This window comes from Solanum verrucosum, unplaced genomic scaffold (genome assembly GCF_900185275.1).
Source record: "Solanum verrucosum unplaced genomic scaffold, falcon-dt-bn FXZP01000102.1, whole genome shotgun sequence".
NCBI classification, from domain to species: Eukaryota; Viridiplantae; Streptophyta; class Magnoliopsida; order Solanales; family Solanaceae; genus Solanum; species Solanum verrucosum.
This window is the reverse complement of record NW_026019930.1, coordinates 1,190,602-1,216,192: the sequence shown is the minus strand read 5'-3', so window position 1 is coordinate 1,216,192 and position 25,591 is coordinate 1,190,602. Positions and strand designations below refer to the sequence as shown.

The 25,591-nt window shown below is 32.7% G+C and overlaps 3 protein-coding genes across 4 annotated transcripts in view; 1 reads left to right on the top strand and 2 right to left on the bottom strand.

Moving 5' to 3' along the window:
• Window positions 1–3,976: 3,976 nt before the first annotated feature.
• LOC125829540 (uncharacterized) lies at window positions 3,977–4,616 on the bottom strand. Its single transcript, XM_049508757.1, has one exon. It carries the CDS (start codon window positions 4,497–4,499, stop codon window positions 4,119–4,121), a length of 381 nt encoding a protein of 126 aa, XP_049364714.1. The 5' UTR covers window positions 4,500–4,616; the 3' UTR covers window positions 3,977–4,118.
• Window positions 4,617–7,312: 2,696 nt separating this feature from the next.
• LOC125829551 (uncharacterized) overlaps window positions 7,313–25,591 on the top strand; it is a 123,427-nt gene continuing 105,148 nt past the window's right edge. The window contains exons 1-5 of one of the 2 annotated variants that reach the window (XM_049508773.1): window positions 7,313–7,583; window positions 7,681–7,731; window positions 7,822–7,881; window positions 10,172–10,243; window positions 10,329–10,569. In XM_049508773.1, the coding sequence (XP_049364730.1) occupies window positions 7,448–7,583; window positions 7,681–7,731; window positions 7,822–7,881; window positions 10,172–10,243; window positions 10,329–10,366 (357 nt within the window). In that variant the 5' untranslated portion in view covers window positions 7,313–7,447 and the 3' untranslated portion in view covers window positions 10,367–10,569. Of the gene's footprint in view, window positions 7,584–7,680; window positions 7,732–7,821; window positions 7,882–10,171; window positions 10,244–10,328; window positions 10,570–25,591 lie in introns of those variants that run through there. The other variant, XM_049508768.1, reaches the window with a different exon arrangement.
• LOC125829335 (subtilisin-like protease SBT1.4) lies at window positions 11,068–13,726 on the bottom strand. Its single transcript, XM_049508574.1, has one exon. It carries the CDS (start codon window positions 13,594–13,596, stop codon window positions 11,266–11,268), a length of 2,331 nt encoding a protein of 776 aa, XP_049364531.1. The 5' UTR covers window positions 13,597–13,726; the 3' UTR covers window positions 11,068–11,265.

Here is a 25,591-nt window from a genome sequence, read left to right as displayed (position 1 = left end):
TATCTGAATGGATATACTTTTACTTGCGCCTTATAAAGACAATTTAATTAATTAATCACAAAACGCATTGGCTAAGGAAGTATTTATTAAGTCTGACTGACCCTTCCATTTGTTTTCTTTTAAAATACAAGTATCTCTTATGTCAGTGTTGTCATAACTTGCGTTTTAAAATGAAAGAGCTTATTCAACGAGTTTTTATGTTAATCTTATCAATAATTATAAATTATATATATAATATGGTCTGATTAGGGACAAGTTCTGTTCTGATGATCTTCATAATGACATGGCTCTTTATATTATATTAAGTGGTCCTGATTTTTGATTCCTTCTTATATTATAAAAAATAAAAAAATCAATGGTGACAATTAACATGTTCTATAATGTCCAAAATAATAGTCCTTTTTGGATTGGCTTATTTTGGAGGTTTTTAATTCAATAATTTTTAGAGGTTTTTATAGTGTTAAGTAGGGGTGTTCACGATTTGGATAAAAATTGATCCAAATCGAAAAACCGAATCAAATCGATAAAATAAAACCAATTTTATTTGGGTTTGGTTTGGTTTGGTTTTAGATTTTTGAAAACCAATAGTATTTGGTTTGGTTATGGTTTTATTCGAAAAAACCGAAGAAATAATCAAACCGAACCGATGAATTATATACATATATTTTATTAATATACATACTTAATATATTATTTTTATAAACAATTTTAAAGATCTTATACATATTTTCATTAAAATTTCTTTATAATTTACTTATTGAAAACAAAAATGCCCAAGATGAAACATTCATCTTATTGATTTCATGTATATGAGTGTCTACGACAATTCTTTGTGGAACTGAAAATATTATTGTCTCTTCATTCTAGGCCAATATAGTGAATTTTAAAGTTTTATTGATAGTAAATTTAGTGATCAAAAGTTCAGTAATTTAAGTCATTCTAACTATTTTTCGTTTTAAATGGATTGTTGTCACGTTTTTCACATTTTGAATGAATTGTTTCTTTTATTTTTGTGTATGGTTAATAACCGAATAACCAAACCAAACCAAACCGAAATCGATAACCACCAAACCGATAAATGTAAATTATATTTGGTTTGGTTTGATTTTGATAATTTAATAACCGATTAAGTTGATTTGATTTCGGTTTTAACCAATAACCGATCCAAACCGACCCGTGAGCACCCCTAGTGTTAAGGGTAAATAAAAATAATAATTTTAAACACTTATTTTTAAGTTATAATAACAAAAATAAGTCAAATTAGATCACAAATTAGAATTTGTAACTTATGAGTTATGCTTATAATTATATAAGTCATAAGTTATAAGAGCTTTTATTTTATTTTATTCATATTACAACTTGTTATGAGCAAACTAAAAAACAAATACAACTATATAAATAGATACCTATAGTTTGAGTTACAATATTTTTAATTTCCAATCTGAGTCTTCGTATCTATTGGAAGAATCAAATCACTGAATGAAAAACGATAGGGCAGTTATATCGATAACAAAAAAGAATTTCTCCTAAATTTATTCTTTAACATTTGTATTCATCGGTCACTAGATCTACAAATTTCGTTATATTTGATAACTCTGTTGATTGACACTCCTATGGGATTTCTAAAGGCCCAAACGGATTGATTTGAGAACCTGTCAAAGCGACCAATAGATCTAAAAAATTGAAATGTTTCACGACTTTAATTCAATTAGAAAAACTTCAAGTGACGATATAATTTACCAAACAAATGAAATACTCTAGAAGGCTATAGAAAGACCTGAGATTTATTACATAGTTTAATTAGGTTGGAGTGCAATATTCTCCTCACCCTTATGCTTAACTAAGTATTTTCTTTTCGTAAAGATTATTAAGAAATGTAAGTTGCCCTACCATGTCATCAAAACAAAAACAAATGGTACATTTTTTAGTTTAGCTGACTTTTGTCTCTTTTAACCTTACTAATTACTCTCCGTTCATTTTTATTTGTCTATTTCAAATTTTACACACTCCTTAAGAAATAGTGATTAATATAAATATTTTACCACAATATTTATATTAATTGATGTATAATTGTGAATCTTGAGAAATGATTTTGGAAAATAAGTAATTACTATAACACTTTTTTTTCCTTTTGATTCGAGATGAGTTAAAGAGAAGATTATAACTTAATTAATTCGTTCATTGAGATGACCTTTTTAATTCATTTATTTAATTTTCTTCAAACCCAAAAAAGGAAGTGACAAGGCCATGTGATATTTCTAAGCTCTAAGCTGTACTTGATTCAAAAACAAGTTACACTTGAATTTTAACTTTCTCATCACGTACGTTGATAGCAAATTCAAATCCAATGACACTCTCCCCGCCCCTTTTTAGACTCAAATGGAGTATATTTATTACATAAAAATGTGAGTTGCCACTTGCCACGTAACGAACGTGAAATGGTTTGGACATATGAAGAGAAGATGTACATATGTCTTAATGAGGAGATGTGAAAAGTTGACTATAGATTGTGTATAAGAAGAGGTAGCCGAATAAATATTTGGGAAATGTGATTAGAAAGGACATGATCACATACCTGCAACTTACTGAGGATATTACCCTAGATAGGAAAATATGAAGGTCGAAGATTATGATAGAAAGTTAGTAGATAGTCCAGCATTGTCCATTTAGTTATCAATATTGCTATGGTTACTCTCTTGTTGTCATTATCTTTGATTTTAATTTTTTTTTTTATTGTCGTACTATTTGTTGTTGCTACTTGTTCTCCTCTTTAATTGTTTTCAGGATGACTTCGTCGCTACTATATTTACTTTACATTCTTGATTTTCTTATATATTTTACTTGAGCCTTAGGGTTATCAAAAATAGTCTCTCTATCTTCATAAAATAGGAATAAGATTGTGCACACGACCCTGCTCAAATTTCACTTATGAGATTACATTGAATATGTTGTTGTTAGACTAATGTTTGTAAAATGTTCAGTAAGTAGGTACATACGTTGTATACTTTTGAGCAGGGGCAGAGGCAACATATACTTAGGGGTCATCCGAACCCCTCTGTGGAAAATATTATACTATTTATACAATGTTAAAATTATTTTTTAGATATGTATAATAGATGTCGAACCCCCTCCACTAGTTCGTGTGTTTACTTCTCAGACTTTGAACTCTCTTATTAAAATTTTTGGCTCCGTCACTGTTTTTGAGGCATATAATTCATGTATAGTGTGATACAACTATTCTTATTATTATATAACGTTAAAATATATACTCTATAAACTGCTACACAATGCAACTTTTTTAGGAACGAATTTCATATATAAAAATAAATACCTGTTATTCTGTCTGATCACCTTCGTGTGCATTGTGCACCTTAATTGCGTATTTATATTTTCTAAAACTCATTATGATTATATAACACATTCTCGTAATTTGTTTACCCATCAGCATGAATGGGTGGTGAAATGATTCGAATTCCTTTTTATTCTTAATCAAAAGTTTGAATACGTGAATCATAATTTAATCAAACTCTAATATAGATATCAAACAATGAGTTAGAAAAAACAACAACTTGTTACCCATAATTTAGCTCGCTCACACCAGAAGCCACTTTGACCTTTCCTGGAGTTTTAGGTGTTGCTAAGGATAAACTTCTCAAGCATACCAATCACAATCAGGATTGTGGTGAGATGGTAAATACTTATTTCATCCTTAACTAGAGGTTTTTAATTCAAATCTCTCAAAATACGAAATCGTCTTTATTGACCCCAAACATAAAGCATCTAACAGCACAAACATTCATGCATTGCAATAATTAAATGTCATGTAGTTGACTATAGTTATAACAAAATAAATAAATACTTAATAGATAATGGTTATTTTTTCTGATATGTTATAAGTGAAAAGTTATTTAAAAAATATCGAACAAATAAAAATGATCAGACGAATATGTAATGAAAGTATGAAACTATTCAACATTTGAAAAAATGATGCATTATTGAGGATTTTATTTTCGAATTATTTCAATAATAATACAAAGATTTCCACTCATAATTTTTTCAAACTTTTATCCAAGTAAAAATTTCACAATAAAAATACTATTTACCAAAAAAAGATAGATTCAAGTGCCATAGTGATTTGGAAAAGTATTGAAGGAAAGGCCCATCACCGGAACGGCAAAAGAAGTCTCCAATAGTAAACGTTGCTGAAACGAATCCAATGCTCCGCCATTTTCCATTAAATCTTTCACCGCAGACCGATAATATTCTCTCAGTTTTTTCAGCAAACACGTGTACTGCAACTTCAGCCACCGCAATTTTACTCGCCGGAAAAGCTTCGCGACGGAGAATCCCCGGCGATTGTTGTTATTCTTCCCGCCTCCTAGCCGCACCGTCGGCAACCTCTTCTTCCGGAATGAAAATTTCCGGCGAGCTAGTGGTCCCCATCGGAATACGGTGGTTGGATGCGCTTTTTCGACGATATTAGCAGGATTTGAAGCCATGAATTTTGGGATTCGAGGAATGAATTGGAGAGAAGATGGTTAATTTGAGGATCGATGAGCTGCAAATAATGAGCATGTGCTTTGTGCTTAAATTAAGGCTCACATCTCCTGCATTTTCATTAGTTTTCTTTTATTGTACCTAATATAAATTAAAATAAGGAATATAATTGTATATATATTGATCTTCTAACAGATAGTAAGGACAAATTAGTACTCCAAAAAAATGATGTGTTTTTATTTGATTATACTTTATAAAATTAAAGTAGATTTTATTAATTTAATATTTTAAAATAATATTTTTTTCAGATTAATATAATTAAAAAGATATATACTTTAGAATATAGTTTGGCTAAAAAATATTATACCAAAAATAAAAGAAAGTAGAAATTTCATAGACAGCTAACACAAGATAAAATATGGAGGGACTGTCATTTTTACCCCCAAAAAGTTTACTTATAATTATTTAAGACACAAATATATAAATATATTATTTAATTTGGCTTCAGCTAATATCTATATATTATAACTTTGAGTTTGCACAAATTAACAATATTATACAATATATATTTTCTTTTGATACACTAAAAATGACAAATAAAAGTAAATATATATTTTTTTAAAAGTGGACAAGTAAAAATGAACGAATTGAGTAATTAACAATACTATACCGTATATATTTTCTTTTTGATACACTAAAAATGACAAATAAAAATAAAAATATATTTTTAGAAAAGTGGACAAATAAAAATGAATGAAGAGAGTAATTAACAATACTATACAATATATTTTTTCTTTTGATACACTAAAAATGACAAATAAAAGTAAAAATATATTTTTAGAATAGTGGACAAATAAAAGTGAACGAAGAGAATAATTAACAATACTATACAATATATATATATATATATATATATATATAACTGTGGACCTAGTTATTATTATAAATTATTTTAATATTATTATAAAACTTCATAAACGGTAAATCTTGCCTCTATAATTATACCATATATGGTGCATCCGATCCTATTGGTAACTTAGCCACAAAAACCAGTAACACTATATGATCAGTAATTTAATTATATTGATAATGTCATCCCTTTTATATTATTAATAAAATAATAATAATGCATGTAACTTACTAAATTAAACTCAAAAATAAATACAAGTATTAACTGTCTAACCATTTTATGCTTCCAGATAAGAAGACAGTATCCTCATAAAGATATATTTTGTGTACTAAGCTAAGAAAGAAAAAAATAAACAAACAAATCTCCACATGATCAGAAATAAATCAATTAGTTTCAGTCCACACACATATGTATGATTGAAAACTGTTGGGGGGTGTCCGAGATCTCACTGAGCTCTCGAATTTAAGTCTTAAATATAAAATTTTAATCTTCAAAATAAGACGTAAAGTGTTAATCCAAATTAATCAGTTTTAGAATAGAATATGTTATTAAGCATGCGTTTTGTTATAGTATTTTTTATTGAATTTAAGCTAATATATAGAAGATTAATTATCATTTTGATTTATTAATAGATGAGATTTTGAGATGGATCAATATGTCCGATAGATTGGATGATAATTATATATCAGTGAAATAGTATTTGTCTAAACATGGATTGGATAAAATAAAATAAAATAAAAAATTATATAGATTGGATAAAATAAATTGGATAAAACAAAATAGATTGTCATCAGTAATTTAATTTATTGATTAGTATTTGTCTTAACATGGAGAATTACATAGGTGTTTAATGGACAATTTCAAAATATAAACGGAAGAGTGCAACTACGAATTTCTAGTGGAATTATTTCTAATTTATTATCATAAGAATAATTCAAATTAATTTCTGAAATTATTTCCATAATAGGAAGCCTAATAATTAATTTTGTGATTTTTATAATCCATATTTAACTAGAACTTGAAATCCTATTTTGAAAGGAAAAGGGAGAAAGTGTTTTCCGTTTCAGCTTTGGACCGGGTAAAGATCCCTATAAATAGAGTCTTCTCTTAACCCAGAAAATCATTCAAGTTTTCTATACGACACGTGCCTACCCAAGTATTAGAAGAGTTCGACTGTGAATTTGAGTGTCTTACTTTCTTCTAAATATCTACTCACGCATTAAGAGGTATTTATTCCTTGAGTTAATTTTCAACATAAAGCACTAAAATTTTGAAATACTTTTGCGTACGAAAGGCTAATTTTTTTTTTTGAAGGGTATTGTTCTTAAGTCGTACTTTTTTATTTTGTCCGAATCCTTAATTAGAATTACTACTTTATTCGATTGTTACAAAATAATTCCTAGGACTAATTAGTAGCCATCTTCTTTTGGCCCGTTAGGCCATTCAAGTTAGAACTTTAATATTTAAAGTTTTGATTTAAAATTTGTGTTTGTTTATGAAACTAAACAATAGTTTAACTAAAAAATTAATTTCAAATACTAAATTCATCTTAAAGATAGAATTTTATTGTTTTAATTTAAATTTGATTACAACCAAAAAAATCATAATTATAATTTTTTCTAAATTTTGTTTACTATGCTTTGGTTGTGCAGTAAAACACAAAGAAAAGATTATTTAGCTAATAATAATAGTTTGAGCATGTAGGAATCTGAAAGTGAAAATAAGTCCGAATTAATCGGATTTCAATAAGAATTAGAAAAACAAAAAAAAAAACAATTCTGAACAAATTTGGACAATTTCCTAAAAAAAAAAAGAAAAAAAGAAGTGGGAAGAATTATAATTATCAGAAAATATTAACTTGTGGCGTAATAATTTCCCAAAAGTAGTAGTTTACCCTTTTGGTCATGGTTTTAACACATATTTACCCGCAAACATGTTGACACTATAACTCCATTCACCGACTTTGCTTTCCTCTTATTAGAAGTTCGATCGATAACCCTAGAATTTTGGATTTGTATTCTTTTGATTGATTTCTCAGCTATGTCTACAGACGTCGAGATGGCTGCCGCCGATGAAGGATCCACCGTTACCGCACCTCCATGCTGTTCTTCTTCTACGAAGAAACCCAAGCGTTTTGAGATCAAAAAGTGGAACGCTGTCTCTTTATGGGCTTGGGGTACGATTTTTCTAGTAGGAATTTTTTGTTGTTTCTTATCGATTGATGGTGTAAAATTAGTGTTTAGCTAACGTGGTTTGTGAAATTGTTGATGCAGATATTGTTGTAGACAACTGTGCTATTTGCAGGAATCATATCATGGATCTCTGTGAGTATCTTTGAAAATTATGGTTTAGATAAAATAAATTTGACCTTAATCGTGTATTTATTTGTTTCGTTGTGTGAAATTTTCTCTCAGGCATTGAATGTCAAGCTAATCAAGCTAGTGCCACTAGCGAGGAGTGCACTGTTGCCTGGGGTAAGCTATTTTCAAAAGTGTTAATGTATCTCTGATTATTTGGAAACTGGATACTTGGTGATAACGAGCTGAAATCATCTCAGTTAGAAGCTGTTATGTTGTTTCCACTTTGTGTTCATTGAATTGATTATTTGTGAGTTTATATATGCTGAGTTTTGATGTTCTGATTCCATACCAGTACTGTTTGTGTATACATCACCTTGTGCCGTGTAAACAATATATTTTTATTCCATATTGGTAATCATTGGCAAGGATGAACATATGTCATGGTAAAAGATGCTTGTAGTATTTTTATGAATTTCTGTCTTGATGTTTGGTTTGTGCTTGTGTCAAGACGCATATATTGTATGTCGTGTAATGAAATTTGCTGGTCATTGTATTAAGCATATTGTTTCAATCGTAACTTTTATTGTAATAGAGTAATGTATCCATAGGTCCCCAGAGCCTTTGGTTGTCTTTCAATCTGGGATCAAAGTCATTTAGTGTGAGTGTGTGACTTTTTGTCCTAAAATATGACATATTTGTTTGATGAGAGAAGTGATTTTGAGATGGTTTGAGCATGTGAAGAGGAGGTGCGAGGATGTACTAGTTAGAAGGTGCGTAAGTTTGGCTTTAGCAGGAGTTAGGAGAGGTAGATGTAGGCTGAAGAAGAACTGTGGTGAAGTGATTAGACATGAGATCCTTATAAGAGTTTAAGATAGCCAAGGAGGAAAGGTCTGTGCATACTCCTATATATTACTTCTCGACTTTCCACCAAAGGACTACACTGCACCTCTTCCCTCCCTCGTTGCTTTCATTCCATGAGAATTTTGCACCTCACACCAGACACAGAATTTTCTTCCTCTTCTCTATTCCTTCTTTCTTTTACAGCTTGAAGGAAAGCACCAATGTACTAAATCAAACCTCTAAACCAAATCATGCTACAATAATTAATAAAGGTATCCAGAAGAGTGGAAAGCTTTTTCTTCTTGTTTTTGCTTTGGGAGGTATATGTTGGTGTAGAGTTTTTTTGGCCAAAGACAAGGAGAAAAAGAATTGTATATTGAGGCTGCGTGGACTTTACTGGGAATTGAGGGTGGGTTTTGTCCTAATTCAGGTGGCTTCCAATTAGCTTTTTGCTGTACCATGCTTCTTTTCCTTTAGCGTCTGGCTCTTTTCTTTTCTACATTTTTTCTTTGGGATTTATAAGTCAGTTACCTTTGTTCCCACATTAACATTTTTACCTTGAACTTACTATGGAGGGTCATGTGCAGCAAAAAGACTTACCTAAATTTAGATGCATAGAATTGCATGGATCATAAAACAGAATGGATGAAACTAGCACTGGATGTACTTTTGGGATGAAATAAGCACAGTTGGGTTATTTTGCATATTCAGAGCATGCATTCATAATTTGCTTTACTAGACTTGCATTGTTTCTTCAATAATGCATGTAAAAATATAATGAAGAACAAGTCATTAGTTTTTGCTAGTTCGCTTGCCAGTAGTGGAACATCATGTCTGCCTAATGTGCGGGATAAATATGGGTGGTAGTCTTTTCAGCTTTATATGCATCTGCATTATCTATGACTTGTTCTCACAAATTGCTTCATTACTTCTAATAGGCTGTAGTAGGATCACTCGATATTCCTTTTTTTTTTGTTTGAGAATGGTAAGGATGGACCATCCAATAGTCCTATCAACTAGTAGTCATTTAATTCTAATTGTATATAAGAAGCTTTAGGCGATGAAACCATCGGTTCTTATGTCGGATACATCAAACAGCTTGTGACACATTAAGAACTATGAAGTGGTCTATGTAGATCTTTGACATAAAAATGTCAATGGTTGCAGCCTATTTCATGTCAGGCATTGTAAAACATTTTACACACACACATGAGTTTTAGCATTTAAGTCTGCAACTGAAATCCAGGTTGAGGATTTTGTTCCATGAAAATAAATATTTTTGTACTAGAGATTTTGCTCTTGGTTTCACTTGCATGTTTATTATTGCATGTGCTCCTCACACTATGTTTATTGATTTGATAAACTTTGCCCTGGATGGCTTGGTATGCGAGTCCTCGTGTAGTAATTCTAGCATGTCAATCTCTTATGTTATCTGAATAAGTAAAGACATAAATCTAGTTTACTGCTCTTTTTCGTCTGTTTCTCTCATTTATGTACCCTTGTTAGCTCTATATGCATTTTGGAGTTATTTAATTACCTACTTTCTGTTATTTATACTGGTCAGTATATTATTTCTTAATTATATTGCTATGCTTCAGAAGTATATTGATTGAGATTTCCTCAGGTGTATGTAATCATGCCTTCCACTTTCACTGCATCAGTCGATGGCTCAAGACCCGTCAAGTGTGCCCATTAGGTACTTATCATTTATCAACTGTGTTTTAGTTTTGTAGTGGGGCTGTGAGTTTTTTGTAATTTTGGAATTATTCTTTACTCTGCAGATAACAGTGAGTGGGAGTTTCAGAAGTATGGTCACTAGAGGATTCAATACATTGCAGCAGAAAAGATCATGCTGTTGCACTGGAACCTTGAAGCTCTTATTTTGGTGTTTTTTTTTGTTTTGTATTATGGCAATATAAATCTGAGACTGCTTTCTATTGGGATGCGATTTATTAGAGAGCTGGTATTTAAATTGCACATATGATGTTATTTTGCACTTCTATGTTATTGTCTTACTTCAAATGTCAAACTGTCTTGCAGTTGATTATGTTGTTTGGAAACCCTATGTTGGTGACAAATTCTAATAACTAGTACGAAGTTATCGTCGTATATATAAAAAAGCTGTACTGTCCGGTGCCAAGTTTGATCTGTTGTTTTAACGGCTAAAACTTATTCCCCAGCCAAAGGATGAGTGCCAAAAACTTCCTCAGGTTGAATGGCTATTGATCCTGGCCTGTTGAGAGAAGGTTGAAGTCATCCTTGTATTAACCAAATTTGAATTCCATTCGATTATGTCATTCAATCCTTTAATATAAATAAAAAAGGCCAATAGAAAACATCCCTGTCAATTAGAACTGTTGACATGCTGCTCTTCAGCCATTGTTATTTTACCCAGCCTTATATAAGTTATATATAGAGACTGTTATCACTGGTTTTAAGACTACAGAATTTGTAATTAGTTAAAGATTAGAGTCAATGTACTTATTTAACTTAATGAAGTCAATAACTAGGCTTGGCAATAACTCTGGAACAATTTGACATGCTTCATTCATACGTACATCAATCTGAAAAACATCCAAAACAAGAAAAGAAAAAAATGTAAAGAAAGCGAAACCAAATAAAACGTCAATGGTATTTTCCTCTTCCAGTTTGCCATCAGTCCAATTTATTTGTCTTCAATAAAGCATAATAGTTCCTCAGTCACAATGATCCAACTACTCACATGGACACAGCAGATTGGAATCGCCAACGCACTGCGATCGGACTTCTCACACTGTGAATCCCATCACTCCATTCAATCGATCCAAACGCAGATTGAATCCCCTTCACCATAATATCTTCACTTCTTTTACTCGTAAAACTAATCTCATATGACAAACTATTAGTTTCCTCACTGAAAACAAGCTTCGCCGGCGACACACTCACCTCCACAGCTGAAGGTGCATTCACCTTCACTTCATACACAGCATTTGAATCCCCCCCTACATTCTTCACCACACGCTTGTATTTCACCACACCGTTACTATCACTGGTAAAATCAACGGAGAACGACGGGTAATTCAGATCTCCCGGAGTAGCCAAACTCCGTTCACTACAATTCACCCGAGAAGAATCTCTCACAAACACCGCGATATCGTCGCCGTCATAGCCAATGGTGCATAGGAAGTTCACGTAGTCACTGGTTTCAATATCGTAAACCAAACCCGGATCCAATGCTCGGTTCGGATCCACATGCCCGGATCCATGAACAAAAGGTGTTGACTCTTCACCAGTGGCAAGATCAGTAAATATCTTACCTGAATTGTCCAAATTATAAGCTGTTGTCATGAGTGCTGACTTTATGGCTGCTGGGGTCCACTTTGAGTGGGACCTTCTAAGTAAAGCAGCTAATCCACTAACGTGAGGACACGACATGGAAGTCCCTGAAATAATATTAAATTCCACTCTTCTCGGGTCAATTGCTAAATCGGTTGGACCATTAGCTCCGGTCCAACCGGCTAAAATGTTGACGCCGGGTGCAATAACATCCGGTTTAAGAATCTCCGGCGTTAAATGATTCGGTCCGCGGCTTGAGAACGCCGCCACACGCGGCGCCGCTGGTGAATTTCCGATCACGGTTCCTTTGAATACGATTGTAGCTGTTGGTGATGTATCAGACGTGACGTATTCTCTTATTTTGTCTCCGGCTTTTTGACCGACCATTGTCGCCGGGAGAAGATGTGAATCTGCAACGAGTTCTTCACCGGAATCAGCTAAATTAGCTAGTATCATCCCTACCCCACCTGCCAGCTTCACTGCACTTCCTTTTTCAACTCTAGCGTTGCCTCCTCTGTCGCAGAGGACAATTTTACCGGCGACTTTTTTATGGTCCAGCTTTCCTGGATAACAGTATTTGCTACCACAATCACCGGAATAAACCACGGGAAATTTGGAATCGGTTAAGGAATTGCCGGAGTATAAGGAAACGCCACCAAATACTCTATCGTCTCCTAGAATAACATCAGCTGGAAACTCTCGGTCTATGGTTGAAGCACCAACTGTAAGGATCCACGGGGCAATGTTCACTGCTGTGTAAGGGCCGGGACCGGAATTTCCAGCTGAGCATGAGACGAGGACCCCATGTTCGGAGGCACCAAAAGCTCCGATGGCGATGGAGTCACGGAGGTAATGTGGAGCATATCCGTTAGCTCCGACGGAAAGTGAAATCACATGAACACCATCAGCAACAGCTTGATCCATGGCAGCCAGTATATCGGAATCAAAGCAACCATCTTTCCAACAAATCTTGTAAGCAGCTATTCTAGCTTTAATCGCCATTCCTCTAGCTTCACCTTTAGCAAATTGGTAAAAACTTGCATTTGCTACCAATGAACCAGCTGCAGTTGATGCTGTATGTGTTCCATGACCTTCAGTATCTCTCGGTGATTTCGCTTCTTTTGATTCGTCCATTGGACCATGTGAAGCTTCATACCCTTTGTAAAACATCCGAGCACCAATAATTTTCCGATTACATGAACTTCGCGGAAAACCCGGTCCAGTCACGCATTTCCCTTTCCAACCTGCGGGAACCGGAGATAACCCCTCATCGGAAAAGCTCGGTCTTTCCGGCCAAATACCCGTATCCAGAACCCCAACAATGACATCATCGGCGTAGTCCGAGTCAGGCCAGAGACCGAAGGAGTCAGCAAGTTTTAAGAAGGTGGGGGTATGGGTGGTGTGGAGATACCGGACTTGGTCAGGAATGACAGAGATAACACCAGGAACACGGCGGAGCTGATCAGCCTGCCCAGCGGTAAGACGGGCGGAGAAACCCACTGCGGCGCGTTCATAGGTGTAGAGGATTTTAGAACGGTGGTGAGAGGGCGGAGAAATAGATCGGACGATGGAAGAGTACCAATGGTGATGAGTGGAAAAGACATGGGGTTTGTCGGATTTGGCTACGTGAATGATGAAGGTTTCATGGCCGTCGGATTGGACGGATATGGCCACCGGAGTTAGGCAGAAAGAGATAATGAAAAATATACTAGAAAGAACGGAGATTTTCGCCATTGTAGACCGCCTACCGGAGCAGAATATTATCGGGGAAATGTCGCCGGAATATGAGATATAAAGAAAAGTGGAAGTAGCCAATTGGATGGGCCTTAATGGGCCACGTTGAAGGTACTGATTGATTTACTTTTCATTAATTTAGAATACCGACCCAGATATTTTTATAATGGATAAACAAATCCCCCTAAGAACAAAATATGGGCTAGGTGATCGTTCATAATTTCTCCATCCTAATTTATATGACATAATTTGAATTTCGAAAGTTAAACATTTTATATTTTGATAGTATATTCATTCGTTAAAGATTAGCTTGAAGATTGTTTTTTCAATCTTTTCATGATTCGTTGGTCAAAAATAATTTACTATAGAAAAACAAGTTTTTTAAAAGGCATAATACATAAACATAATCATTAACTTGGCGTCAGTTGACAACTATGACATTTAACTTTGGGTGTGCACAAGTAGACACTTAAACTTGTATAAAATTGAGCAAGTTGGCTCATTCGTCCTACATGGCACCCTACATGACAATTTTGTCATACGTAGCGTCCTACATGGACTATGCCATGTTGGACATGTGTGTCTACTTGTTCAATTTTATACAAGTTTAAGTGTCTACTTTTGCACACTCAAAGTTGGAGGACATAATTGTCTGTTGAAGCCAAGCTAATGGTCATATTTATGTATTATGCCCTTTTAAAAATAAACACCCCGATAAAAATAGCGAAAACAAACTCTACTAATTGTATTCCACATTGATTTTTCTTTATATCAAATGCACTCACAATCTTCAAGGTTAGAACTACATAAAATAAAGGATACACTATAGGTCACAGAATTAACAATTTGAAATATTTTAAAAATATAAAAATAAAGTAATACAAAATAGAATTTTTTTTATTGGAATCTTGTAGATAAGTATAACTCTTATCTACAACTCTTATTTGTTTCTTGCAAGAAGCTTCTCTAATTACAAATAGTACACGCAACCCATGACTTTTGTCCATGCTCCAATGCATAGTGTTGATTGTTGAGTGTGATGAGCAGAAAATGACTAAAATATTTGAATCCATAAATTTTAATTTGGAACTCGATGTTTTTTTAATGTGTCCCCATGTTATCTCTTGGGAAAATTAGAAAATATTTCTTTTTTGTCTTTAATAGTGTAATCTTCCCGTAGTTTCCCAGTTTTATCGTTTTTCAGATGTCTTCGAAGGGACACCTTAATATAATCATTAATTCCTTTATCTCTAATTACTTGTTCACTTTGACATAGTGAATTTATCATTTTACATCTATTAATTATGAAGCGTAAGAATTAAAATTTTAAGATTTTCAATAAGTTCTACATTTTTCAAAATAATAATTAAGGGTATAATAGGTAAAAGATTTTTTGTCCTTTCTTAATTTGTCAAAATAAACAAATAATTAGGGATAACTAAAAAAAGAAATATGGACAAGTAATTAGGGACATAGAGAGTATTCTCTCCGTCCATTAATAGTTATCTACTATACTATTTCGGAATATCCAACAATACTTGTTCACTTTATTAAATCAATGAATTCATAATTTTACTTTTAATTCTTAATTTATCTTTATTATTAATTATAATAATTTATTTATTACATTTTTCAAAACACTGTATTTATTATATTCAAAGAATGATATAATAAAATTATTCTTCTATTTCATAAGTTTTTAAGACAAAGTAGTAACTTTCCAAATTAACACCACAATGTTTGTCATTTTATGATGTTTGTCATTTTCAATGAATATATTCCTAATTTCATCCACATGCAAAGTTGCATATTTGATTTCACCTACCCATTCATTTAATGAATATTCATATTTTAAACTTGGATGTCCAAAAATTACAGTCATTAAAACTTTATCCCAACCACCATTTCGTTCATGCTTTTCTTTTGCAATAATTGAAGTGCTGATAAGTAGGAGTGCTATAGTAAAAACGTTAATCTTACATCTAGGGATGGCAAATGGTGCGGAATTGGGGCTAGGGGTGTCAAAATCAAGTTCAATTTGTCCAATTCGATTCAACTCATTTAGGTTTGGATTGGTTATTGACTCGCCCATTTGTTAGCTCAATTCATCTCAATCCAACCCATTTCAAGTTTTCAACCCATTAAAAATTGGGTTGATATGTACCCAAATTGATTTTTGAGATATCTTGTCAAAATATTTTTTATTTTATATGTTGTATATAGTTATAATTAAAAAATAATAATTTTATTCGGTACTAAAAACTTATAAAATAATAAATAAAGCTAGTAAAACTTAGTAAAAATTGACTGGGTTGGATTATGATCCGTTACTCAATCCATTGTGGCCCAAACAAATTTAAATTGAATTGGGTTTTGACTCAGTTTGACCCGTCCAAATTTAATTCAATCCACCCAATTACCACCCCTAGATGGGATAGTTACGGGGTAAACTCACATAAATCCGCATAAATCCGCAGAGACTTCAACCCCTTAACTGCAAGTGGAGTTTATTGGGGGTTGATAAATATATAGATGGAATAAGTAGTATAAACAATTTTCTGAAAAGATTTTGATAATAAATATTCATAAGAATAGTGTTTTTCCAATTGTGTATATATGTTCTGTTTAATCAAGTAAGAACGAAATATTTACTATAGAATATTATTTGGTACAATGTCTTGCAAATCTATCAGAATCAACCAAAAGGAAATTCGTTAATTAATCGAGAAATTGGTTTAACTGTTGGCACCCAATTTTGGATCTCCACATTATAAATTAATCATCGAACTTCTTCAATTTCAAATGATAAAATAATTAGTTTTATAAAATTTCAAATAAATAAATAGATATATATATATAAAATATAGTTCGTAAGTTATTTTAAATAGATTTGCTACTTTGTGAGTTTTAAATAATATATATCTTTTATTAATATTCAAAAATCGCCTCAAAAAAGATTTTAGTTCCACTCAAATATTTGGTTAATTAGTTTAGGAGTTTATATTTTAAATAATATAGTTTATAATCAAGTTGATTATTTTATTTTGTTAAAATTAAGAAGCTCATTAATTAATTTGTACTAATTCATCTTATTTAAATTTTGGCCGAATTCACCAATTAAATTCAAATCGGCTAAGTTTTTAACTTCAATTGGTTATAATTATATTTCCTTACCCATCTTAAACCCATTTGAGACCAAGTTTTGGGCTATTTTCTAAATAATTTTCGGCCCAATTCCATTCCCAACCCACTTCCTTCTTCCACAATACTATGCAGTACATTACCCTTATTTAGAAGTAGGACTTAGAAAGGACCAACACTGCATCTTTTCATTGTACTAAAGGTAGTACTAATTGTACACCAACTAGGACGAACGCTGCAGCTAAGTATTGTACTAGAAATGTGTACCTATTTCATTGGCTATTCAGTACTTTTATCTTTTGTGGGCCTATTTGTTTAGCACGTGTATAGGCCTCTTTTTCCCTGCCAACGACGAGAATACCGAAGGCTTTCAAAGTTCTTTCTACTCTGCAATCTCTCTTCTTCCTGAAGCTTCCCTTTTTCCTTCTCCGGCTTTCTGTCCTATTTTCCTCTTTCACTTTGCTTTCTTGGTCTCTTATTTTTTTTCTTTGCTTTCACATCATCTTCCTCCAGGAATTTTGGTTAAACTTTGTTACACTGGGATCTACTGGACGCCGTAAGCTTTGGTTTTTTTTTTTGGGGATTTTGGGTTCTGCTTGTTTGATTTTATGTTCGATTATTTTGATATTGCTTTCAATTTTTGCTGCTTTGTTGGTATGTGGTTGTAGGTATGTTGCATGGACAAAATTCCTATGTTGAATCCAGTTCTTCATCTCCTATGCACAAGACTGTAAACCCATCTCAATTTGGCAATGACAAATCCAATTAAAAGAGGTACAACGAAAAAAAATATTTTATCACATATTAGCAAAGACCTCTCAACTGGTATACTGTAAATTTCTTCTTGTTTCCCCTTTTTTCATTTTGAGAAGTTCCAAACTTAGAGCATTTACTTTAATTCGGAGCAGCTTTCAAAATCTTTTGTATTTGCACTTCTCTGCTTTCAATTTTCAAAATTTTGTTATGGTTTTTGTTTAACATGTGTGTGGCGTGCAAATATGCTATTTTGATTATTAGTTTTGATTCTAAAAGCTTGCTTTATTATTTAGTAGCTAATTTTTAGAAGTTGATGTTTTATGAGAAGAATTTCTTCTTATACGCATGTTATATAAATTTTTATGCGTTTTTCATTGCCTAATTGCATCATGTTAAAGGAGAAATTCATATGTCTATGTAGTTGTTCTGACTTTCAAAATTGTAATATTTTTCACTGCTCATAAATGCACAGTCCAATGTTTATTTTGAATTATAGTTTCTTTTTGGATATTCTATTGACTTGTTTATTAAGTGCATAATTGTCATACTGATAGGCCAATAGTTTTTGATAATATAGTTGAAAGAACAAAATAATACTATTGTTTTCCTTACTGGTTCTTCCCTTTTCTTAATCTTCTTCCTTCAATGTATCTTCCCCTTTGGTGCATTTACAAAATACTCTTGGTTCTGGATTCTAGAGAGTAGTATAATTTCTCTGTTCTTATATTTTATTAGAGATGAAATATCAATTTAAATTCCGAGCACCAAGTTCTGAAATTTTAATTGATCCTGGAGTTCTACGTCATACGTGAAAGTGGAAATTTGAAACGACATCATCACACACCTCCATAGAATGAAGAAGGTATCATCGAATAAGTAAAGGTAAAGTTTTTTGGTTGTGTCTCATTGATAAAAGTTCTGAAATTTTACTATTCTCCTTTCCTATTATTGTGTCAGATGAAGGAACATGACATGTTTTGCAATAAGCTTATTACACTTCCATGAATACTTCGAGATTTGTTAACTAAATGAGATACTATTGTTTCATATATGTATATTTATGAAAATAGAGTAATGCACCTGTTGTTTCAATTGTTCTTTGGTGATTTCTCGAAACAGAAAAAATGAACGAAAAACCTGTTGGTATTATAGGATTTCTGTCGACTTTATTGGAACTTGCTTTCTCTTTTTGTGGTGTTACAAGTTCAAAAACAATGTTGATGCGCCCCTGAACTTGAAAACACGAAGGAACAACAACTTGCACATAGAAATATGCTATGTCGTACTAGATATGCACAAATATCACCAGAAAGAAACCAACTATTTCTATCGCAACAGAAAGCTAAAACAGCTGAATAATAAAAAAGGGCGACTCTTGCAGAATTCAAATAATACACTGTCCTCATCACAAGTTCAGGGTCATGACGAATATCAAAGTGCGCTTCCAACTTCTGATCCTTCGTTAACTAGAGACAACGGTCAGAAAAGTTAAATTTTCATATAATGTTGCTTCTGTGTATATATAGGTATACCTGCATACATAAATTGATTTACTATCGTTTACATTACTTTATCTTCCACCATTTCGGAGGACATGCTTCCGCAACTACACAAACAACTACTTGTGCCTCTATGTTTAAAGTAGGTGAGTGGGGAAGGAATTGGAAAATTCCGAACAGAAAAAACTCAGTTGGATATGGTAGGTACTTTACATGTTATATGGTGATATTGAGTAAAAATCAGTTCTCTTCTTTCAGACATAATTACCCCAGCTAATGTGAGGATTTTGTATGATTTGTTAAATTCTTTCAGACATAATTACAATCTAGCTAATGTAAGAATGTGGTTATTTTTTTATCATCCCAAATGTCATTCAGTTGGATGTTGTCTGAATTTTATTTCACTAGGAATATAATTTTTATTTACTTAGAGAGGTTTCAAATATATTGCTTCACTACTTTTTTTTTTTTTTAAAAGCATGTTGTTTCAGTGTTAATTATAGAATCCAACACAAAGCTCTCTAAACTACTAACTAAATCATGTCTTCTTTTGAAGTAAATTTGTCAACCTAAGAATAATATCGTATGTTAGCCTCAATTGAAGGGGAAATGACTAATTCTTCTAAACATTTTAAAAGACTAAGCTATTTACCTTGATTATAACTATTGTTTTGTAAAGATATACCCCTGCATATGGAAAATGGGGTCGCAATTCTCAAAGTAAAATTGAAATTGGCTTCACGACAAAACTCAAAAAGATCTTGGTAATTTACAGTCTGCTGTGAAGAAGAAAACATACAACTATTTTGTAAGCTTTCTTTATTCATGATTATTGTTTATCCCTAAGTTCTTTTCAATTTAAGACAATATTAGCCATTCATTGAGTCATCAAATTTTGTTATGAAATTTGGAGCTTTATGGATCATCGTCCTCTAAGTTTTCACTTTTCTTTTTTTTCCTAAATTCCACGTCCAACTTCTTAAGGAGCTCAAGAGGAATACCATTATTGTCACTATTGGTCAGGTTGGTGTATTCTAGGCTTTTAAGGAAAGTTCCCTTGTGCCCATGCAGTTAGCTTGACAGAAACATAGCTACATATGCAATGTTCAAGTTTCAAGACGACTATCCTAAGGTTTCAGGTTTTATCAGGTTTGATTACTAATATAGCTCAAAGTGAGAGTATATAACTTTCAACTCTATTTTTTTTTTACTGTTGATACCTTCTTTTTTTTCCAATAAACCATCCGTGAGGATATCAATAGTTTGTTGCAATCTGTGTCACATGTAAATTTAGCACTGCTTGCAATTCGGTCCGTGAGATACTAGGTTGCTGCTAACCTACTCAATATCCAAGTTATCGTGCACATTATGGACAAATAAAGGTAAGTGATTATTCTACTATCCAATTTATTTTATCTTCTTATCTATATTTACCAACTAGACTATACTTGAGCTTCTATCATATTCGTCTCCTAAATTTGTCTTAGATTGTACATGTAAGATAATTCATTTGCAATCTAAACATTAGTACAACGGGTTAACCAATAGAGAACCCTCCCAGTCGTAGGTCTCCTTAGCAAATAATCTTAATGACTCCTTTTGGACTTTAGTTTTGTTATACCTGACGAAATATTTACTGAAATATGCAGGTCAGAGTTCTTTGTTCTCTCTTATTTATAGTTCTCGAGTCATCATTATGCATTTTGTTACCTTACTCTATCTTGGGATAATCTTCAGTTACTATGTTTGTGGATTTTTCTTTGTTTTTGTGTTTGTTCTAGATAAATCAAGTTTATTGGAAGTTCGGGGGAGAATTATACTCTCATTATGCTCATAGCTCTTTTGTTATTATGTTCCTTAATTGTCTTGCTGGTAGTTTGTCATGTTAACAATTCTTTGAGTTTTATACCCCGACCTCCTGTGTCATCTCAATTATTTTTTCAAGAGAATTAACCTATATTAAAAAGTTTAGAACTAGTGGTTTAACTCAAAATCACATAATTGAAAAGCCACATCACTAATACAAGAATTATCTTATTATTTGAGATATTGATACCTCTATTTATTAAAAATATAGATATTTTTCAATGAATGAAAAGCTTTCAAAATTAAAGCAGCTCTTCGGTCAAGATTACTAAAAGAACAAGAAGAAGTGTATTTAAAAATTAATGACACAAAAGCATAGTGAAAGTTCACAACTTTGTTTGCCTGTATGTCCGTAATAACATGGATGAACACGATTCTCCCTTTGTGTGCGAGTCTCTGCAACTCACTGGAAAATTATGGTCAATACTTGATCTATATGCAAGAACTACTTCAGTAAATTTTGTTATTTAAACAGTTCACGAAAGATAATTCAATTTCTTACTTGCTGTTTTTTCCTTCTGATTAATTTGGATCCTTAAGTATGGAATGAAAACAAATATATCTCTATTTGACAAAGCCAATCAAGTTGTGGAACTATACTGGGTATGTTATTGTTGTTATTGACAGAGGTGATCAAGTTGAAGAATGAGCATATTTGGTGGAGCTTTTTCTAAAACTAATAGATGTAAGCTCCCCCCCCAACCCCACCCCACCAACAATTTCATGGCAGTTAATCTTTTTTCGTTCCTTTGCTGTTAGATTTGTGTGTTCTTGGTTGAATTACATAAAATTACTTCATTGTACAATTTTTTTTTGGATCAGGTGCTTGTACTTTGTTCATTAGAAATTACAGGTATCAACACGTCTGGCGCTAAATAAAGTTTTTGCCTCTCAAGTATGGTTGCACTTCTATTCATATGTAAGTGCTCTCTCATTTGTTATCTAGAAATTTGATTTGCACAAATAAATTATTAGTATTACAACTCTATGATTCATTTGGTTGATGCTTATGATATTAATATTTACATGTACGGCTAAATTCATTAAATTTGATGTCTAGACAAAGTGCAGATAAAGCAAGAGTTTGATGGGTTTAGTTATATCGATTATTTTCGAGACGATATATACATGACCATGTGTAATTTTAAAGTGTAATATTTTCTGTCGTAAGAACCTAAAGGTTGAATCCATGAAATTTAAATGTTCATGATTCCTACTTTTCGGCTGGAATGTGAGGGCAATTGTTTAACCAATACATTTTAGTGCTTATATAACTTAAGCGTGAAAAATTACTCCTTACTAGGTGGATACAATTTGAAAATATTGGTAGACCTTTTTCTGGAAATTGGTGTCGTATATATGAGTTATGACAGGCTGAACATGTAAAACTTCATATTTGAAATTCATTGGTTTTCAAGTGTGATTCCATCATTCTACAAGTTAACAGATAGTTGCTGAATGAAAAAGAAGAGGTACTATGTTTTTTTAATTGCTGGAAATTTGAGTAAACAATCAACTGTTAATAGTATGCCATATTATTTAATGGCTTAACTTTTCCTTTGGATAGTTAATATAGTAGTTCCGACTTCTGAGCCTGAATTGGGTTGTTCCTCTAATCGAGATTGTAGTTTTACATGGGGATGTTTGGTTTTTTGTATTGAATTTTTCTGTTTAGATGGTATTTGATCTTCTGACTTTTATTCTTTCCACAGGTGATCATTATCCTTTCTTGAAAAACAGTGTTGCTTGAGGACTACTTGTGCATATTTCATGCAGGGAATTTTTAGAAGTGTATTAATGGAGTCGTCCTTTTAATCTTCTTAACTTTTCATTTTCTAGGGAGATATGCTTCAATATGTTGAGGGTTCGGTCTCAAAAACTCTTAAAATGCTTGATCAACCTAGATAAATTGTGAAAACATTAGTTGTGTAATTTCCATGACTACTTTACAATGATTGATTTGTGAATTGCAAGGAAGGATAATTTTACAAGTTGTATCTAAAATTCTTTACGATCGTTTATTTGTCACTGTTTACGTTATTTTGTTCCAATGAAGGTATTCTCAAAGGTAAACTTTTATCTACTTATTTGGCATACATCTGCATTAATATTATATCTTTATCGTAATATTAGCTCTATGTTTATCATGTGCTACTTTTTCATTTTTCTTTTAATTTAATTCCTACCTTACACCTCCAAATGATGATGCATGTAAACATCCACCATTAATATTATAAATGTTGGGCCCGTGCTAGGCACGGGCCATGCCCCTCTAGTAACCCAACATTACACACATACAACAAAATCAATTACCCTTGGCCCACCTATATTTCCAATTCAATACAACAATAATACCAACATTACATACAGCAACAATTCAAAAAAAAAAGACCCACCAGCTGTACACCAACAATACTTAGCAATACGTACAACAATACCTAAAACAGTACCCTGGCGTCTTCCTCATTCCAGACGCAACAAATTTGATTCCAACGATTCCAGCACCATTTTCAGCAAAGGATCATCCTTGCAGCTGTGGGATCATGCAACGTAGCTCGCCAAGGACGTTGAATCGATCCCGACCGTTCGTCTCGCTCTTTCCTCTTCCGGATTGGGTTGAAATTTCATAAAAAGCATGCTTGCCTTCAATGGTGAAAGTTTTTTTGAAGTTTGAATTATCGGGCCTTGATTCCAATCCGGATTGGATCCATTTTTCCCTCCATTTTTTTCCAACCTAATTTCCCTTATAAATAATTGTATCTATTCACTGTAGAGGAGAGGAGGAAAAAATTAAGAAAATTAGGAGAGAATAGAGTTTGAGAAACACATGTACTCAGGCAAAATATATATATACAGGAAGAGTCACTAGTTGCAAAAGATAAGCAATATATATATATACAGGCAAAATATATATATACAGAAAGAGTCACTAGTTGAAGATAAGCAATATATATATATATATATATATATATATATTATTATTATTATTATTATTTTCTACCCACTGCTAGCAAGGCTCGTCGGAACCTCACGTGGTGGTGGAAGCTCTTTCGTTCCAGCTCATCTCGACCCTAGTTCGCTGCCTCTTTTAAGGTAATACTCATTTCGCTTTGAACCTATTTCACTCGCAATGTGTTGCTCGTTTGACTCTCAGCCGTGTGAGCAATTTATATGTTAACATTTTTTTCCGAAATGTTTTTCGATCCCCTGTTGGCTGTGAATCAGCGATGAAACTCTCTTAAGAGTCCAGGGCTATTGTCTGCCTCTGTTTCGCTAAAGTTTGGTGTTTTCCCCTCTCCCGAGTTAATGTTTTTTTGTTATAGTTTTCTTATTTCGCTATTATCTCAATTGATGAGTTGTGAGAGTTGTGGTTCAGTCTCGAAATTCAGAATCACCTTTTACATGTGATCTCGATTTTCCAGCATATTGTTGCTAGTTAAAATAGCAGTAGCTCTCTTATCTTTTGTCTAAACCTGAAGATGACTGTACCGATATTTGCTTGTCGCCTATTTCAGTCCTTTACGTGGTATCTCTTCCCATCTATGCCCCTCTCTTTGCATTATATATTTGTCCATGTATATTGGTGCTTGTGTGCAACATGTTGGCTTAAGAAATATGCTAGCTTGGCTTTAATTACTTACAGTTATATTTCATTTCCCTTTAAATGATCCAGTAAAGTCCCTACTAGTTTTCTTTTCCTTTGTTTAAAAAGATTGGATTTGCTATAGCCTCCAACATTCGTCCATTTTGACATGATAAATTAGTATTGTTAGATTTCATTAAATAAAGTTGATTAGACTAAAGTATGTGATGTTTTATTGGCTAACTATGTGGCATTGTTTGTTCTTCACCTTAGCTAAGTTACTACTGTACCTTCACTTGATTATTTTAATTTGAATGAATAATTATTTCAATACTTGTAATGGCTCATCCTTCAATATTGTTATATGTTTTGAGGAAGTAAATGGGTTTCCCGGAAAAGTTGCTTTTGTTCACAAATCAATAGTAAATGGGTTTTTTTTTTTTTGCTTTGAAATTTGACTTTGTTAAATCTGAATTTACATGACTTTCATTGCCTTTGAGTGTTATAAATATTGTTCTTATTAGTTACTGTTAATTGAACTTCGTTCAAGGTTGAGTTCAGATCAATCGAATCTCGTGTGGTTATTTTTGTTTGTCTTATCCTTGTGAGTAGTTGCTAACTTTTATCCATGTGTTCTTTTCATGTGAAATATCTCTCCTAAGTCCTCATGGAGTCTATCTCTTCTCCTCGCATTTTCCTATCGGGCCACGAAGGCCCAATATGCATATTTCTCGAGTCAGCTATCAGGGCATGTTAAGGAAACAGACGTACAGGTTGGAAATTGACAATACGGGCTGGAAGTTGAATTTTCATGTTCCAGAAACTCGAAAACAAGCTGAAATACAGCTTGTATACAGCTGTATACATGGGTATACAGTCGAAAAAAACATTATACAGGTTCAAAAATACGAGAGAGCAGGTGAAAAATACAAAAATATGAAATTCGAATAAAAATACAGGATCGGGAGTTCAAGAATCAGCGGTATATACGGTGTATACATCAATATACACTTGGTGTATATCATGACCAATGAGATGGAAAAAGGGCCAAAGGCCCAATGAGTTATTATTATTATTTGTTTATTTTTTTTTTATTTATTTATTATTATTATTATTTTTTGCAGATTTAAGAATTTGGGCCGAAAGCCCA

What these genes read in the sequence shown, in the direction of transcription:
- LOC125829540 (XM_049508757.1), bottom strand. Translation starts at nt 4,499, where the DNA reads ATGGCTTCAAATCCTGCTAATATCGTCGAAAAAGCGCATCCAACCACC.
- LOC125829335 (XM_049508574.1), bottom strand. Translation starts at nt 13,596, where the DNA reads ATGGCGAAAATCTCCGTTCTTTCTAGTATATTTTTCATTATCTCTTTC.